Source organism: Monopterus albus, unplaced genomic scaffold (genome assembly GCF_001952655.1).
Source record: "Monopterus albus unplaced genomic scaffold, M_albus_1.0 scaffold78.1, whole genome shotgun sequence".
NCBI lineage: Eukaryota > Metazoa > Chordata > Actinopteri > Synbranchiformes > Synbranchidae > Monopterus > Monopterus albus.
In genome coordinates, this window is record NW_018127958.1 from 1,074,406 (window position 1) to 1,091,884 (window position 17,479).

The following is a 17,479-nucleotide window of genomic DNA, read 5'->3' on the forward strand; positions in this document are numbered from 1 at the left end:
TTTACATTCACCCACAAACTACACATGATTAAAGTTAAATGGAGAGAAATTATTCAATTATTCCTCCACAAAAAGGGGGAAGGGTCTACAGTATCACAACCCAAGTATCCTTGCCTTCAGCACTTCGAGAGAGAACCTTCCAGTGCATGTGCATTGATGTAAATCACACACTTGTACTCAAGGTAGTGTTTTTATTCATAACCCCCCACCTCCTGCTGTCGATGTTTCACATCAAAAAATGATTGGAATGTAAATGACTCATTATCTCAGATGGAGTGCAAAGGCTGAGAAAGTTTTCAAATGGAAACTTCTCAGAAAACACGCACTCTTTTTTAACCCTGATGGTGACAGACTGTAGAGCTATCAGTAATTATCTGTCTATGTATGGCGTGTGAAGACATAGACACACACACACACACACACACACAGAATAATTTTCAGACTTAAGAGTTCTAGAACAGTTAATTGTCTGTCAATCATTTGTCTGTCAGCACAGATGACACTGAAACACAAAACCACACAGCTACAGTAAATCTAATTGGTTTGATGTTACTGTCTAAAGTGTAGCTCAAGTACAAACATCACAGCAATGCTTCAAAATGATCCACTTACCATTGAATCATTTATCAATATGTGCTTTTTCTGACCATATGTTTGTCATACATCCATCCCACAACTGAAGGTTGCATTCACGCTTGAATAAATGGGCTTCCAGTCAGCCACAAATCCTCATCACCGGACACTTGTCCTTGCCAGCTTTTACTTTTATAAGCACAAGGCCCCCTCCAGTACTGTATAAAAAGCAATAAATAAAGTTATGACTTTTAAAGTTTTCTAAATTAAAATCTGTTTTAACATTTTTTTATCTTTTGTCATGACTCATCTGAAATAATAAGGCCCCACAAGTATGTCAAGTCAATTTTATAAAACCTGTACAGTGGCACACGGCAAAGGCCAAAGGAGATGGAGACTAGCTAATTGATTACATTTCACGTCGACTTCAGAATTTAGGTTGCCCTATGAGGTTTTCTTAAACAAACCAAAGTTATGTTTACCTTCCGTGTCTGTCATGCACAGCGAGAGAAACACACAAGGTTTAACAGACACGCTTAATGTATTTCCTCTAAAAATACCAGACATTTTTAAAGTTTTTACCCAATGCAGTTTGTATTGATTTTCATGAAACCAAATTTTCCCCCATTTCTCTTGTCCCTACTGTGTCCCTGTTTGTTAAGCGTGTTAAGGCTGCTGTCTTTGAATTTGCACCAATACTTTTTAGGTTTTGTAGCCTTACTGTTCACGCTGTCCGCTAATCAAATACTCGTGAGTGTGCTTCCCCTTTCATTTCAAGGTTGCTGTTCTTTACACAAATCATTTAGACTCAAAAATGTACATAAACAAGGTCAGATTTATTCAAAAGTTTCTTCATTGTAAAAGTCAATTCACACTGAACATGTTTTAGATGCAATTTTTCATGTGTTTTACACGTCTGACAGATACAGTTGCTTTTGGTGCCTGTTTTAATTTTAGTCTAGTCTTTGTGTGAAGCTGTCATTTTAGTTTTTATTAGTTTTAGTCACGTTCATACTCTTTCAGTCAATGAAAATTGTATTTTAGTCTCTTTTTAGTAATAGAATTCTATTTAACCCAGTCAATATAGTATAAGTACCTAGTAGTATAGACGAAACCAAAAGTTTCTTTTAGCCAAACCCATTTCAAACAAGGTTATCTTATTATATTATTGTTACCTTATAGACTCAATACATCCAATACACATTATATGGGATTTTGTGGCCACATTTCTCCCCATCTTTTTCCACAACACATTGTTTTCTTTTCCACTTCTATGTAATGAAAGTTTTTCCAAATGTCGTTTCTTCTTTTTCTCCCAATGACGAACCCCAGCTGACCAGCCATCAGTCCCTTTCTTTGTGTCAGACTTAACTTTGTTTGTTGTCGTCTTCTAAATAATGCCACGGGTGGGGTTTAAGGAAGGGACGTCGCCTGCGTCTGCGCGACACAGGAAACAGAAATACTGCAAAATAATAATAATAATAACATGACTAAACAAGACGAAATAACGTTATAACATTTCGTTTCGTCTCATTTTGGCCAACGAAAATGAAAACATTTTAGCATTGTAAACCACATTTAGTCTCGTTTTTTCATTAACAGTATTGCATAATACATTTAATTATAGTCATCGTCACACGACCAGCATTTTCGTTGCGTCTCGTTTTCGTCACATGATAAAAGTTCGTTGACGATGCTATTTAGTCATAATTTTCGTTGACGAAAGCAACAATACTGACAGCTCCATTCTGTCAAAAGTCTCAATCAGCACCAACGCATCCCTGGACCTACTGTGCATTTTTATGCTTCAGGTCTTTTTCCTCTGGCACATTTAGTGAAGCATAATCTCCACATACAACTGTTTAAATAATAGTTTTTATCAAGACATTGTGGTTTGTGGGAAGGGGGAGCAAAATGAATGCATAATATTCACAATATTCATTTTCTTCAGTCCTCTAAAGAAACAGACGTGTGCTGCCTTTTCAGCACCCACTGAATTGTCTATAAGCTTTTAACCCATATGCATTTCCACAGATTCATATTCGTTACCCTCATGTATTTACTCTAACAAATTTTGTTGTATAAAGAGTAAAAATGCAACAGCTTTAATAGAAAGTTCAAACAAACAAAAAATGATTACACATTTCCCAGTAAGAAAGCTTTACAAATGCCTTTGGGAGCATCTGTATTTCCACATCTCTGAACTCCCTATTTGTCTTCATCACAGTAGATAGCAAAAGTGGGCAAACTGAACTTGAGAAAGATCATCTCTATGTCCGCACTCCTTCCACAGGCAGTAAAGACACACCTATCATTCTCCCTTTGGAAACAATGAATTTTTGGCTTTAAAGCAACAGCCTTTTACCAACCCCTTCATCTTGTCCTTGTCCTCATTGCATTTGAGTTTAACAATCATGCTCAACAGAAAATCACATACATAGACAGTGATATAATGGCAACTGAGTGGGCACAGTAGAAGCAGACAGACAAAACTAGCTACTGTATAACCCTACTCTGCAGACCTCAGAACATACTCCTACTGCCACTCTACTGGATGATAGATACATACTGTAAGCAGGAGAAAATACACTTCCACACACAGTCCGAACGCTCATTTCAGCACTTTTTATTCATCTATGTCACTGTTAGGACTGGGTATCGAACTTCAATACTTTCATCGTATCAATCGAATTCAATACCACTGAGTATCGAAAAATGCATTTCTACATTCTTATTTATTGATGTTAAGGTTGTGGTAATTAGGTTTGCTTAACTGCTCTGAGTGCACAAAAATGCCATTTATAAGTAAAACTAATGATCTGTACCAAAATGTGCAATTTTGTCAAAACTATTTTTATAAATTGGTATCGAAAAAAGTATTGTTTAGGAACCGGCATTAAAGTCAAGGTATCGGTATCAAAAATTTTGGAAGGATACCCAGACCTAGTCACTGTTGAGTATGATGCAGAAGAGGTACATGTACACGTTCATCCTGAACCACTCACACACACTGCTGTGGGGGATATTCTACAGAAGGTACTGATGAGGTGGGTGCTGAGGATTAATACCTGTCAGGTTGGGGCTTTACTGCAGTACAGGAGAGGGCAAATGGTCACAGAGAGCAGTGAAAAGATTATTATCTGTGTTATGGTGCCTTGATGTCCTCTCTTCATCTATCAGTCCACCTCTCACCCTCTATCTGTCACCCTGTCACCAGACCCAACCTGGTCTCTACACCTTGCCTCAAATTTGATTGATTTCCTGCACAAACATTTCATTTTCTTCCCGTCTAGTTCCTCTCTGTTACTCTTCCACTGTAGCCTTCTCCTTGTTATTCTAGGTGGCACACTTTCACCAGCTCTTCTGCTAATTCTCTCTTGACAGTCTTGCTGGAATTTGCTTTTAGCTTTCCTTAGATTTCTATCGATCGGTTCTCACTAACAGCTTCTCTCTTCAGATTCTCCACATGCGTGTATGTGTATGCCACCACACTGCAGCCACATCACTCGACTGGCCTTGATTGCAAGGCTGATACTCGACCGGCTGATGGGTGAATTCAACTTCGGCAAGCGACTCCACATCAACAAATGATGAAACAAGGTACTTGTAGTAAACACATGCCTGCTTTTTGTGTCATTTAGTGAGTCATCTTCACTGATTGCTTTAGTGAAATGCTTGTTTGTGTTGTTGCAATGTGAGTAAATGAAGGATTTATAAGTAAGTAAATGAGGGATTGATTGAGTGAACCAGTGAGAGGGTGACTGAGTAGATGAGCAAGTGGGTGACTGATGTACTAGATGGGTGAGAGGGTTCGAGATAAGCAACTTGATCTCACTTCACAACATCATACTCTGCACCTGTAAATGAACTTCCCTTTGATCACTTCTAGCCTCCATTGCTCCTGTGCTCCCTGCTGCTCTTCCTCTCCCACAGGTGATGAGGGGGGCTCAAGGGCACCACATCAGAGGACATGAGAGCGCTGTGTGCATGAGAGTGCAAATATAAGGGCGGAGACCTGGCTACGATGCCTCCAGGTGAACAACCATCTGGAGACGGCACACACACTCAAAATACGCACAGACATCTGCTTATCCCATAAACAATAAAAATACATGGCATAATCAAATGAGGAATAATAAACTTGCTACAAGCATGTTTACCATCAAACTGAGAAATCTGAGATCTGCCATTCACACACAGTCATCATCCTGTCAAAACTTCAAGTCCCATGAGCACTGCTGCCAAAAGCAAAACTGATCAAAAAAAGCATGCCTATTTCATAGCATTGCTTGTGGCACTTCAGAAACCACCCAAAAATCTCTGCAAAATTTTGTAATAAAACTAAGCCAATGATCAAATCTCCTATATCAGACTATCAAGCTCCATATTGTTGTCAGAGTACATCTGATACTTCCATCTATCTTAAAGTGGCTGCCAAATGGCACAAATGGTCTGATGATCTGCCCTATGAGTCCTATTCCTATATAATGGAAAATACTTAATTCTAACTTAATATAAAAAAAAAACAATATGCAAAAGCTCTCAATGTACTGTATGTATGTGCAAGTTATTCCCTGGATTATAACCACATCAGTTAAACTTTGGTGAGCTGTAACAGTTAGAATTTAAAAATAAGGATATTAAACCAAAAATATTAATTTGCAATCTGTCAAGGGTCAATTACAATCAACAGGGTGTGAAGAACCTATTACAAGTCTAATATCTCTGCATGGTGGTAGAGAAAAAAACACAAATTAGGGCAGAGACACACCAAGCTGACATGAACGAGCTAGCAGTAGTGTAGGCAGACTGTTGGGTTGAAAAAAGGTGACACGTGAACACACCACAGACAACAGCCAACTAGCACAGACGTTCTGCGCCTGTATGAGAGAAATAACTCTACCAGCAGGTGGCGGTATCTGTATTTGCCATTCAGAAAGGAAAAGAAGAAGAGCTAGACTGCAGAAACAAGCTGTAAACAAAGCAGCTCTTGTTTAATCGATATTATGTCTGATAAGAAATTGCAAATGACAGTGCCATTCTCTGCCATTGGTCTTTTGGTTGTGGGAGAAGAAAGGAGGTTGTGGAGACAAAAAACAAGGAGAAACTGCACTAAATTGATGAAATTATGGATATTAGAACAACAGGCTCAATGGGCTTCCCTGAACCATTCTCTTCTCATGCATTGATTTGATAAGCTGAACAACCAATCTGAGTGGTCTCTCTTGCTGGCGAGGTCCACCATCACCGATTCAACATGTTGAATAGGCCGAAAAGCCACCGACAGGGTCTGACTAGTGCCAGCGATGTGTGACACACAGCAAAGATGAAGGCAACAAGTGCTCACCAATGCCCCAAAGGGGGCTGACCATTAACTACTGGCTTGGTGCCTTAAAGAGCACATGGCATGCTTTTCCCTGTTTCTTTGACTTATTTACAATGTTACAAAAGTAAATTAGGTCACATCTTAGATGTGACCTAATGCTCAAAAAAACAAGGTGTATCTATGTTCTAGTATTTCTATACAGAAGCAACTCGGTTTATACAAGTCTCAAAACCTCACTAGCAAGACTTTTATCTAATAAAATTGAGTATTGCATGATTGTTTAAGGATTTCCTTGAATGGTCATTATCTACAGGCAGTTGCGCATTCATGTGAGCTTGCCTGACATCCACTGGTGCCATTGTAAAAGCAGAATTTTTCAACTGCATGTCATTTTGTGAATACATTTTCCCTCCTGCTGCTGCACTGTGGCCAAAGGATGTGGAGAAAAATACAGGGCCTGAGGTTACTGCATGTCCGGGAATGTTCATGTACAGGGACTCGCTGTTTTACCTGACCAGGTCTAACCTACAAGCAGCCGGCCTGTGAAGTCCCCCGGGGTGGTAAATAATCAGCTCACCAACGCTGGATTCCCCTGGAGCACCTGTTTGTTTTGACTGCTTGAGGCCAGTGTGTCCGCCGCATGTGATGTGTTGCTGGTTAGCAAACAGATTAGCAATCCATGATGTCACTGTCAGTGCTACGATATCTGTTGGAATTAATTTCACTACCAAGCTAGAAAAGTTACTATGTCTGCATTATGCCAGTTAAAATATGGGGTCTCTCAGTTGCGTCAAAGCTAATCTAGAGGTACCCAAGATGAACTATTAAATGGCTGGAAATGAGCATGCCATGGGCTCTTTAAGCTTAATAATGAAAAGTTGTCTTGGTGTTCAAATGCATTAAAGTTATGTAACAACTGCAAATCCCTTTGTCACATTTAAAATGTTTCCAAATCCTTTTAGCAGGTGTTTTTTTTTCTTCTTTAAATTATATATTTTTATTCTTCCACTTAAGACTACCCAAACATTATTTATCTTTGTACAGCTAGCAACCTGTCGTGTAAAAGGTGAGGAAATTACTTTGTATATCAAACATTTTCTAAAAGGTCTTTTAGTGAAACGGCAGAAACCAAGAGAGTTGTGTCTATCTAACCATGCAACTGCTGTGCAATAAAAAGAGCTCAGATGCCTCTTGGGTTTTGCCAAGTTGATAAGAATATCAAAGTTGTGCTCATTAAAATTCATTGTGATGTGGAATTAATGACAAGTTTGCCTTCAAAGTTACTTTTTAACTCATCTAACCTCTTTCGCTGACTGCATAAGTTATATTACACAAATTCCAACAGCTTTTGTACGTTGTTTCTTGGCCCAGCTTCAAAACTATTGAGAACCACTGATCCACGCCACTTTCCATGGTTTGGTTCAGGTTATTTTTGTTGTTATGCCGTTTCTGAACAGCTCACCAGATTTAAATATAAAAATGAAGTTGTAGGATACAGCTTGAGAAGATGATGACTAGTTTAAAGGTTCAGTCAACTTTGCATATTTAATACATCACAGCAAACTGCTATGCATCAGTGCATCTAATAAGGGACAGCTCAGGGAGTCTGGAGTTCTACTTTGCTTCAAACAGTATTCATCCTCTTTTAACAATGAGCCTTTTGTGCATGTTTGAGTTGTCTGAATGCACAGCCCCTGTCCTGCTTGAAATTTTCTGACCTTTTTTCCAGAAGACTGTGTCCATTATAAGTGCTGTGCCTCAATGAAAAAATCGTTTATCATAGTGCAGGACTGTACAGTATTTCCTATGTGCAGGACTAGCCAGACAATATCCCATCACTGATAAAAGACTACAAAAAGGCATCACTGATATACACAGATCTGATGGTAGATTTGTTAAGCCTGAAACACCCACATACTGAATGCAGTGGTCTTGGGTCCAGTGGATTTGTTTATATCCACCATGTCATGCTCCAGCTGAATGAACTTAATGCACTGCTTCTGTCTGTGTTCATATAATTTACTAACCAGTTATACATAGTGAATGTATACACACGTGAATAAATCTAAATGGATGTGCAGATTTTGTTACAATTGTTACAGGACTGCTTTCAATAGGATTTAAAGTCTACAGTTAAGAACGTAGTATTATTAAAACTAATGGTCTGTGAAAATAATAGATGAAATCACTGCAGTCCTTATGAGGTCAAATACAGGGTTCATTTGATCATCTAAAAGTATTTAAATCAAAGTTAACTTCACCATAGATACTGACCAAGGCTCATTTTATTTTGATTAGTTTATACGCAACTATGATTTTATAGTTTACTGCAGTGTCATTTTGTTACACACGTTCAGCTGTTGACAACTGTGCCATAAATTCTCTTGTGAATGCAAAATAAAGTTCCTACTATTTAAAATCATTTTTGTCTTGAACATAATAATTGTTCAGGTCATGCAGACATAGAAGTCACAAAAAAAATTAATAAAAAGTCACCCTGGTAGAAATGAAAATTATTATCCGCAAAAAATGTCATTTTTAACTTCATTAAAACAGCTCTCACAAGAAATGTAGGCAGAGGGCAGGGAGGGGCCATTTTCATTGACATGGCAGCAATTAAGACTTTGCACAGTACAACCTAGAGAGCAGAGTATAACAAAAACATAACAGGGGGATACATGCTCAGTGCAGACCAATGCAGATGGGATGCAAGTAGTCTGTGCTTATTTGTAATCTGTGAAATATTTACCTTTACTCCAGAGGATATGTAGGTAGTCCTTGTCCAGAGGCTGGTTCAGAATGATTAGACAGATCCTCTGTGTGCCTGAATAAGGAAAAACATAAATGATGAATCACAGTGGTAGCGGGATGGATCTAGAAAATTTCGGACGGGGTGGCACTTTTGAAATGCATGTAAAAACGTCGATAAAACCCCTATGATATAATAAAACCACACGTCATTAAGAATCAAATAGTTTTTTTGTGTAAAAATGAGACGGTGCTTTCTTTTGGCTAACTTTGGCTGCACTCCTTATTAAGCCCTAGCCGGGGCCATCGCTGTTGCACAGTGGTCGTGTCCCCACTGTTTTTCATTTTGTATTCATTAATATTGACAGGTATCACATTGTGACTCTGGCAGGGGTGGCCAATCAGATTCGGTTGGTGAGCGGTGCCACCCCTGGCCAACCCCTGGCTTTGCCCATGGATGGTACAGGCCATAACAAACTCTGGTGAGGCCACAGACAACTGAGCATAAAAACCAAATAGAAAAGACAGAACATATTACTTGCATGTTCACAGCAATGTCCTTTAAATACAGACATGGGCCTGTTGAGGTACTCATTGTGCTAAATAAAAATAAAAAAAGATAACAAAGCCTAACTAAATTACAAATAATATGTATCCAAATTATGCAACAATGTCCCTACAGTACCTTTATGCTCCTGAATGTGGGGTCACAACAATATCAAAGTCTTTATTATTCATAAAAAGAAAATCTATGCACTTAACCTCGCATTTCATCAATGCTCATCTGAATAAGCTGAACTTAGTGACACACCATCTGTAACTACATAACAGAGAAAAGCCCTTTCAGAACAGCCCTCATGAAAATAACCTGTCAAACTGTTTCTCTCTTTCATCTCCGTGTACCTCCATGCCTCCGTGTCAAAGTCGCATTCCCAGGGTGCAACATTTCATTTAATATTTCCTCTCTCAGTCTCCCATCCATCTTTCTTTTGCTCTGCTGCTAATGCAAATCCACCAACTAATACTTTGGAATTGTCATTTTTCTATCTACAGGAGATGAAAAAATAAATAAAAGGAGTCTGCATTCACTGTCAAAGTAAAACACGAGCTGCCAAAGGAAACGTAATGGACCAAAGACTAAGGCACAGCTTTCCCTCTCCCATTGCCTGATCATTTATATTTCCTTTGCACGTCCGTTCTTATGAATGATTTCACATTCATTTTTAAAGTTGTTGCCTTTTGTAGCAAAGCCAAAATGCCATATACAAGAAGCACGCACTCTGATAACAGTGCTCACTTCTCCCTCTCCTAAACTGTATTTATGTTAATTCATCCCAATTGAATCCCAGTTTTGGGCCAGCACCAAATCTAATAAACCCAGTACACTTTTGCTGACAGACAAACAGTGAAGAAAACCTCAGGTTTCATGAACGTTTCACTGCAAAATGTGCATCGCCTTGTGCCCTGAAGAAAAAGCAACCTTTCTGGATTTAAACCTTCAAGTGTAAAAAGTGCATTTTGGTTTGGTAGAGGAAGTGAGCAGGGGGGAGAAAAAAAAGTCCTTTGGAGTTTTAACTTTGTTACAGCAACAGGCTTGATGTTGCTAAAAAGTTCACATCACTGGAAGGTCATTTCCAATATCAACCCCAGCCGAGTATGGTAAAAGGAAGAGAAGTTAAAGGAGACAAAAGTGCAGGAAAAGAAAGGAAGATACACAGAGGGGTAGTTGAGGAGGAGAAAGAGGAGGAGTAGATTTGTCAGTCATGTCTCTTAATTGGCTGGAGGTGTACAGAGAACAAAAGAAACTCAACCAGCCGTGACTTCTCAGATAACCCTTTGTTACACAAACACGTAGCCTACCTCCCTGCACACAAGGAGGTTTGCAGCCCTCCGTGCACTGTGTTCAAAGAAATGTCACCTTGGGATGCTTTTAAAAGTGTCAGACAGCATAAATACCACACACACACACACAAACACAAACACTTCAAGCACACAGCACATGGGAATAGGAACAGGAATTCATAATTAACATGTTGAAATCACACTAGGGATTTTAAAATGCAGACATCCAGGGGCTGTTTTGAAATTCTCCTCAGAGTGTAAAACCAAAGAAACATAGTCTAAACTTGTCTAATGGAAGAAAAATGTTTCACTACACCACAGTTGGGAAATTTTTTTCTAAAGTGTATAAATCAGGGAATCTCAAACACATCCTTTACCTTTGATAGCAAGTGACAGATTTATCAACAAAATGATATCATCAGGAAGATAGGTGTGTGTGGATTTGTTCTGTGGCCATTTGGGGTTTATTTGCGCCTGTGAAATCTGCAGAATAAATCTTGGATTTGTACAGAGAGCAAACTCAAGAGTGTAGCCTTCAATACTTAGCAAACATGTTCAGGTAAACATTTGTTTCAGTGGGTGCTTCAAAACTGCTGATAGCTTTTTATAGGAAGTGAGTGTCTCTTGACTGATGTTGGCCTTTGTATGCTATTGATTTCCAAGCTGTAAAAGCATAGAAAGTCAGCAGCAGTTCGGTGTGCTCCTCTTCAGTGCAAATCACACACAAGGATGTCAAGTACACACAAACATATGTACACAGAGAAAAACACAATTACAGTAGCCTTTGTAGTCTAGTGAGATGGTTATAGTGGTTTTAAACCTTCATCAATAATCAGTGGAGATATACAGAGAGAGACACAGAGGGAAAAGATCAATGCAGCATATTGCAGCTGGCTTCAGAAAGTGTTCAGACCCCTTCACTTTTTGCAGATTTAATTGTAAATGAATAAAAAGCTGCCATTTTTGCCCATCGATCTAATTCAATAATCCACAATGACAAAGTGAAAAACACTTCCATCCAGTCTGATGGAGCATGAGAAGATCTGCCAAGAAGAATGGCATAAACTGTCCAAATCCATGTGTGCGTAGCTTGTAGAGGCTTATTCATGAAAATTTGACACTGTAATTGCTGTTAAAAGGGTGTCTGAATACTTTTAGAAATGGGATATCAGTTTTTGAATTTTAATATTTGCAACAATTTCTGAAACCATTATGGGTTACTGAGTGTACACTGAAGGGCAAAGGTGGCAATTTTATCCAATTAAAACTAAACCTGCAAAGCAAAGTGTGCAACAGTGAAGGGGTCTGGATACTTTCTGCAGCCATGGTGTTCTACTGTAAATATATGATACACAATTTTAATTATTCTTGTATATTGTACATTGATATTTTATTTATTGCCCATATTATGAATAATATACAAGGTGCTAAGTGATTGTGTTTTCGTTGCAATATATTTGCAGTGGCAATAAAGTGATTGACAATAATAAATCACTTTATCACCTACAAGAAAAAAAACTGTTCTCCACTTTGCACCTTGCATTTCTTGGCCCATGTTATTTATTGTTGGTGTATTTATTTTCACATTCCACTCTGTAAACAACAAGAGGCTGAGGCAGGATAGTTCATGTAACTACAAATACAGCCCGATACAAGATTCTTCAGTATGGGCTTTCAGATTCAAATTCAGGGCTTTTTGTTTTTTATATTTATAACATTAACTAACTTGTTTCCTTAACTAACATAACTTTGCTAATTCACTACTTCAGTGCTACATTAGCAATTTCGTTACCTGTAAACTTGGCATTCTGCTCTCTCGATTGTTAACATTCACACAAATTACTCATCAAAATTCTAGCCTACCTCATGCATTCTTTGTGCAGGTTAACCTTATCCATAGCTGTAACGACCATCCTGAGTTTCTGGGACAGAGAAATCAGCTGTTTGATTAGCTTGGCGATGTTGCCAATCACACAAACATTTACCCAAACACTGGTTGTTGACTGACAAGTTATTCCTGTTGCCAGTTTACTCTTCATTTTGAGATAAAGTCAACTCTTATTTTACAGTGTATATAACTCATTGTTGTGTTTACATTTAATCTGATATGGCCCCTTTGTACATTCATTTGATTTAGGCGTGCCGCAAAAACCCTTAGATGCTGTGCCTAAGCCTTTCTATGGTAGGGGAAACCCTGCTTCAGCTATCCAAACAGTGGTGGGTAGAAATAAAGTGGTACCACCAAACTAAAACTAGCTTGCATCTTGTCAGTAAGCTGCACACAATATGCTTACTGAACTCACCTCATCTGTGAATGCTGCAAGCAAGCCAAAGAATCAAAAAAGGAATGCGAGTAGGTTAAAGCTGTGAGACAGCTGAGCTATCGGGGACCATAATGTTTATTTTTGTAGAGGAAACTACATGTGCCAGCTGTCTGCTCTCCAGGGCACACTGCTCTACAATCCCACTGACCTTTATAGCTCTGGGTAAACCTGTCTTTAGGCTCATATCAGCGCTCCTTCCTCCACACTCATACACACACCACCAGGGAGCTCACATAAACCTTGACCTTAGAGAAGTGGTTAAAGGCAGCTGTAACCAGCCTCCTCCTCAGGCCTGTAGGGCAGTCAGAGCTGATCATCTGGAGAGATGGAGCTGATTTTATACATCATCAGAAAATATGTGTATTTATGTACAATCATCATTGGGTAAAAATTTTTGCAAAGTTCCTACATGCCTTTGAAAAGGGGAGAATGAGTGTACTGTGGCCTAAAAATGAATAATGTAGCTCCTGAATAAAATGCTTGTCATTATATAAATTCATCTTGTTCCAACATAACACAGGAAAAACACCGGAGTTCAAACTCACTGGGCTAAAAAAGCAGTAATATTTTTCTCAAAGGGCTAACACAACAAACTAAACAAACCATCTTTCAGCTAAGATTCATTATGTACGCAGCCTAACAGCAGAGACACAAGGAAGTGCATACACACATTCATGACAACACACTGTCATGAAAGTGCCTGTGACTTGTTTTTGAGTTCTTATTCCCTCAAGACTATTTGTGTCAGAGTGAGTAGGAGAAGCAGAAAGAGGAAGACAAGTGTGACAGTGATGTGAATAAGTGTGTGTTTTGATCAGATACACACAGATCGTCTGTGTTTCAGTCCTGATAGGTGTGCGACTGTAGCTTGTCTGTAAACATACCATATATGCCTGTGCATAGACCTGCGTATTTGATTGACTGTTTGCACCAAGGGAATGTGTGTTTGAAAGGCAGTACCTGAGGGCAGCAGGCACTCCAAAGGCGTGAACTCTTCATCCATGGCTGGGATCCACAGGAGCCTGCTTTCAATCAGCTGATTTATCAAGAACTGAGAACTGAAAGACACACACTGTTGTTACTTTTCTTGTTTTTGTCCATTTTCTGTCTACAGGAAGTTATTTCATTTAATCTCTAATCCCAGTTTATCACCAGCCATTCTCTGGCTAATAATTTCCCCCGAAACAAGCAGCCTGAACACAACACTAACATGCATAATAAGTAACACCAACAGTGATCACTGAATAACTCAAGACAACTACAAACAAAAAATAACTGAAGAACATTCAATTATTTATCAGATGTCTAAATAATTGACTGATTTTCATTCATTGATCAGCTGAATCAATCTTGTGCTGAAGAGGAAAAACTGTAATGCTGCAAAATTTGTTACAAAAATATGACAGCATACTTGTAAACATATATTGCAAAGATTTTTCTATAGCTGTGACCTTGACCACCAAAATCTAATTACTTCAACCTTCTCTCAAATTCCTTCAAGGCATACACAACATTTAGCATTCACAAGGATCGGCCAGATAGAAAGACAGAAGCACAGATGAACAGTCAACTGGAAAGCAAAATACCTCCGGACTTGGCTATCGCCGGCACAGAGGCATAACAAAAGAAAATACCTCATTGACTAAATGTGGTGATTCATACAATTCCTTAACGCATGAAGATGAGATCTTTGTTACACTTTATGGATAACTAAAGTGTTACTAACAGTGTGAGAGTCCTTTTGACATGCTTGAAGCAGTGTCAGATGTTACAGTTGAAATTAAAGGTGCGCACAGTAACTTTGTTCAGTCTACAAATTAAGCTGAACTGTCCACTTGAAATTCCAGTTTGCTACATAATTCATATCTAATACAATCTCTAAACAACTTTTTTCATATAGAAACAAAGTTATCCTTACATATGTTGTAAGTAAATTTAACTAAAAACTTCTGAAAATTTGTCTTCACCAGACATATTTTAGTTTTTAAAAAGCCTTCTGTGCATGTATGACAACTGACTCACAAATGTACAACCCAGCTGATGAAGCAGAGCAACCTGCCATAAAGAAAGAAGGGGAAGTTTGTAGCCACAGTCTATTGCATGTCACGGGTATAAATAGCGCTGTTGCCAGATCTCATGTCAAAACCTTCCCAGCCTGCACACATCTGCCCACACTTTTCATTTTAACAGGACAAAGCACTCAGAGTAAAACCGACGAACACAATTAAATCATATCTGGTTAATTATTTCCACTTTGTTTTCATGCAACGAAAACAACCCACATCAACCACGCAAAAATGGGTGTTTCTCCACAGGGACTTCTCTAAAGATCGGCATGTGATTTTACCCCACTGCTATGGCAATAACATCTCTCCATTAACAGTACCTGACTTTTTCGGGACACATATAAGACAATACTGACCTTGGCCAGGGGACTGATACATCCTCATCAGGAGAGAACCTTTTTAACAACACCTAAACCACTCCCACTAAGCTCTGTACCAGTTTGCGGAAAAACAGTGTGGAGCAACGAACCACGCCGCTTCACGGTATCCACAGATTAAACCGTATTATTCTGATGAAAACACGCGTTAATGGAGTGTCTTGACACCGACCAACCGAGTTCACGTTTTAAGGCTGTCTGTGCTAAATAGCCCATAAAAACTTACAAAATAGAGCCAATTTCCGACATTGATGTTGTAAACAGTCAAAGAGCGTCCATGAATCTCAGAGGAGCTACCAATCGGGCTCGAAGAGTGGCAGTAGTTTGTTAGGGGGACATCTAGAGGCGGAACGTGGAATTGTTTTGGGGTGTACATAACTCAAACTTGCATGGTATTACTCGTGTGTTTAATTTTTTTCCCTCACTAAAAATATCTATTAGAGAAAAAAATATAAGAAAAAATCCTTGTGCAATACTATTTCTTCACATGTCTGAAAACTTCTGTAACATTTACATTTTTCTATTTTTTATTTTCAGGTATTTCATTTGTAAATCCTCAGTCAAGTCTAAATAGTGCAACACTTAATTTGTGTACTGTATGTGTGTTTGTGATTTACAGTATGCCACTAAGCAGAGTTGAAACTGCGGGTTGAAAATAGCAGTTTACACTCAAAGTAAAGACCAATTACAGGAAATATGTACTTGTACGGCTTTGTAATGTGAAAACCAGGAGGAAATTCAATGTTTTTTTTTAGAATAAAATCTAAATATCAAGAAAAATGTTGAACACCATTTTGAGACTAAAGCCAAAATTTGACCTTCAAAAACAGAATCCTACACTTTTTCTTTAATGTGGCCTTCTGCCATATTCATATAGGTGCTATATGACAAATGATACAATAAGAAAATTTTTTTTTGCCTGCTGAAAATAAGACAATTCTTAGTATAGAGTTAAAATGCCATTTTGAAAATAAAGTCAAAATATGGAAGTTTGACTTTATTTTCAACATTATGGAAACATTGTTTACTTTATTTTGCCTCTTAGCCTCAATGTGGACTGCAAAAAAAAAGTTTCTAAATGTGCATTTCAGGCAGTGACAATGGCTAATGACCTTACAGAAGTGTCACCATGGGCATTCTTCAGCTGCCCGTGAAGACCACTGAAGACCCAAAAAAGGAGGGGGGTGGGGGAGTAGTTCTAGACAACCTTCCCCTAAGCCATGTCAATGTTCTGGAGGTTGAAAACAACACATTTGGTTTATGATAACTTCTCAGGGAATGTTTTTACTGGCCTTTGTTTCTTGGTTGGTCCAGAATGTTAAAGTTTATAGGCTTCACTTGCAACCAAGACTAAATTGCAGCTGAAACTGATGCAGTAGATGGTGGATGTGTTTTACAGGTGGAAGGCACTAGGTTCAGGTGGAAAAACCCAAGGACAGCGGACTGTAACGTAGTTCTTTGTAATACAGCAACGTGAGGTAAGCACCATGCGTGGACAGTCTGTGCAAAACAGAAACTGAACATACACAGTAAATATTCTTGTAACTGAGGTGGCAAGGAGTGGCTTTGACACAGGTTGTCTTCTTAACAGAGAGTGTGGCAGGAGATGGCAGCATCTACTACACATGGAGGACTAAGACAAACTAGAGGAAGATAGCTAGACCTTCAGGATCCACACTGATAGGCGAAAAACAAGAACTTCATGTGCTAAAAACAAAAAACAGTTCTTTTTGGCTGGCTACAGAAGGCAATGAAAAACAACTGAGCTAAATCCGCAGAAAAACTATCACAGGGAGAGCAGAAGCACAAACAGACAACTTCCAAAGAACTCAGTCAAGAACACCCCAAAAGTCAAAACACAGCAACTCACAGCAGTTCAGAAACAGCAGAGGCAACAAAGCAGAAAAACCAGGTCCGGTAAACAGACAATATAATTTTGGAACAGAGTTGGCTGGGAAAATTCTATGGTACAACAAATAACAATCAGACAACTAGAGGAAAGAGCAGGGCAGGTTAAATAGACAGCACAAGAAGCCACAGGTGAAACTGATTAACCAGGTGTGGCAGATCAGCTGCAATCAGCACAGTCACCACAGGGTAGACAGGGCAAGATTATCTGCACAAAAACCAGGAAGTGGCACAGAACATGACTGATACGAATGTGATTCCTAATGCTATAGGTAGGTTTTCATAGTCAAGGAATCATATAAGGATCAAACTATC

At 38.8% G+C, this 17,479-nt stretch overlaps 1 protein-coding gene across 4 annotated transcripts in view; it reads right to left on the minus strand.

Moving 5' to 3' along the window:
• Nucleotides 1-17,233, minus strand: part of tpk1 (thiamin pyrophosphokinase 1) — a 57,252-nt gene extending 40,019 nt beyond the window's left edge. For 2 of the 4 annotated variants that reach the window (XM_020606470.1, XM_020606469.1), the window contains exons 1-3: nucleotides 15,483-15,559; nucleotides 13,774-13,871; nucleotides 8,649-8,723 (exon numbers count right to left, since the gene is read on the minus strand). In XM_020606470.1, the coding sequence (XP_020462126.1) occupies nucleotides 8,649-8,723; nucleotides 13,774-13,871; nucleotides 15,483-15,505 (196 nt within the window). In that variant the 5' untranslated portion in view covers nucleotides 15,506-15,559. The other 2 variants (XM_020606471.1, XM_020606472.1) reach the window with 2 other exon arrangements.
• Nucleotides 17,234-17,479: the final 246 nt, after the last annotated feature.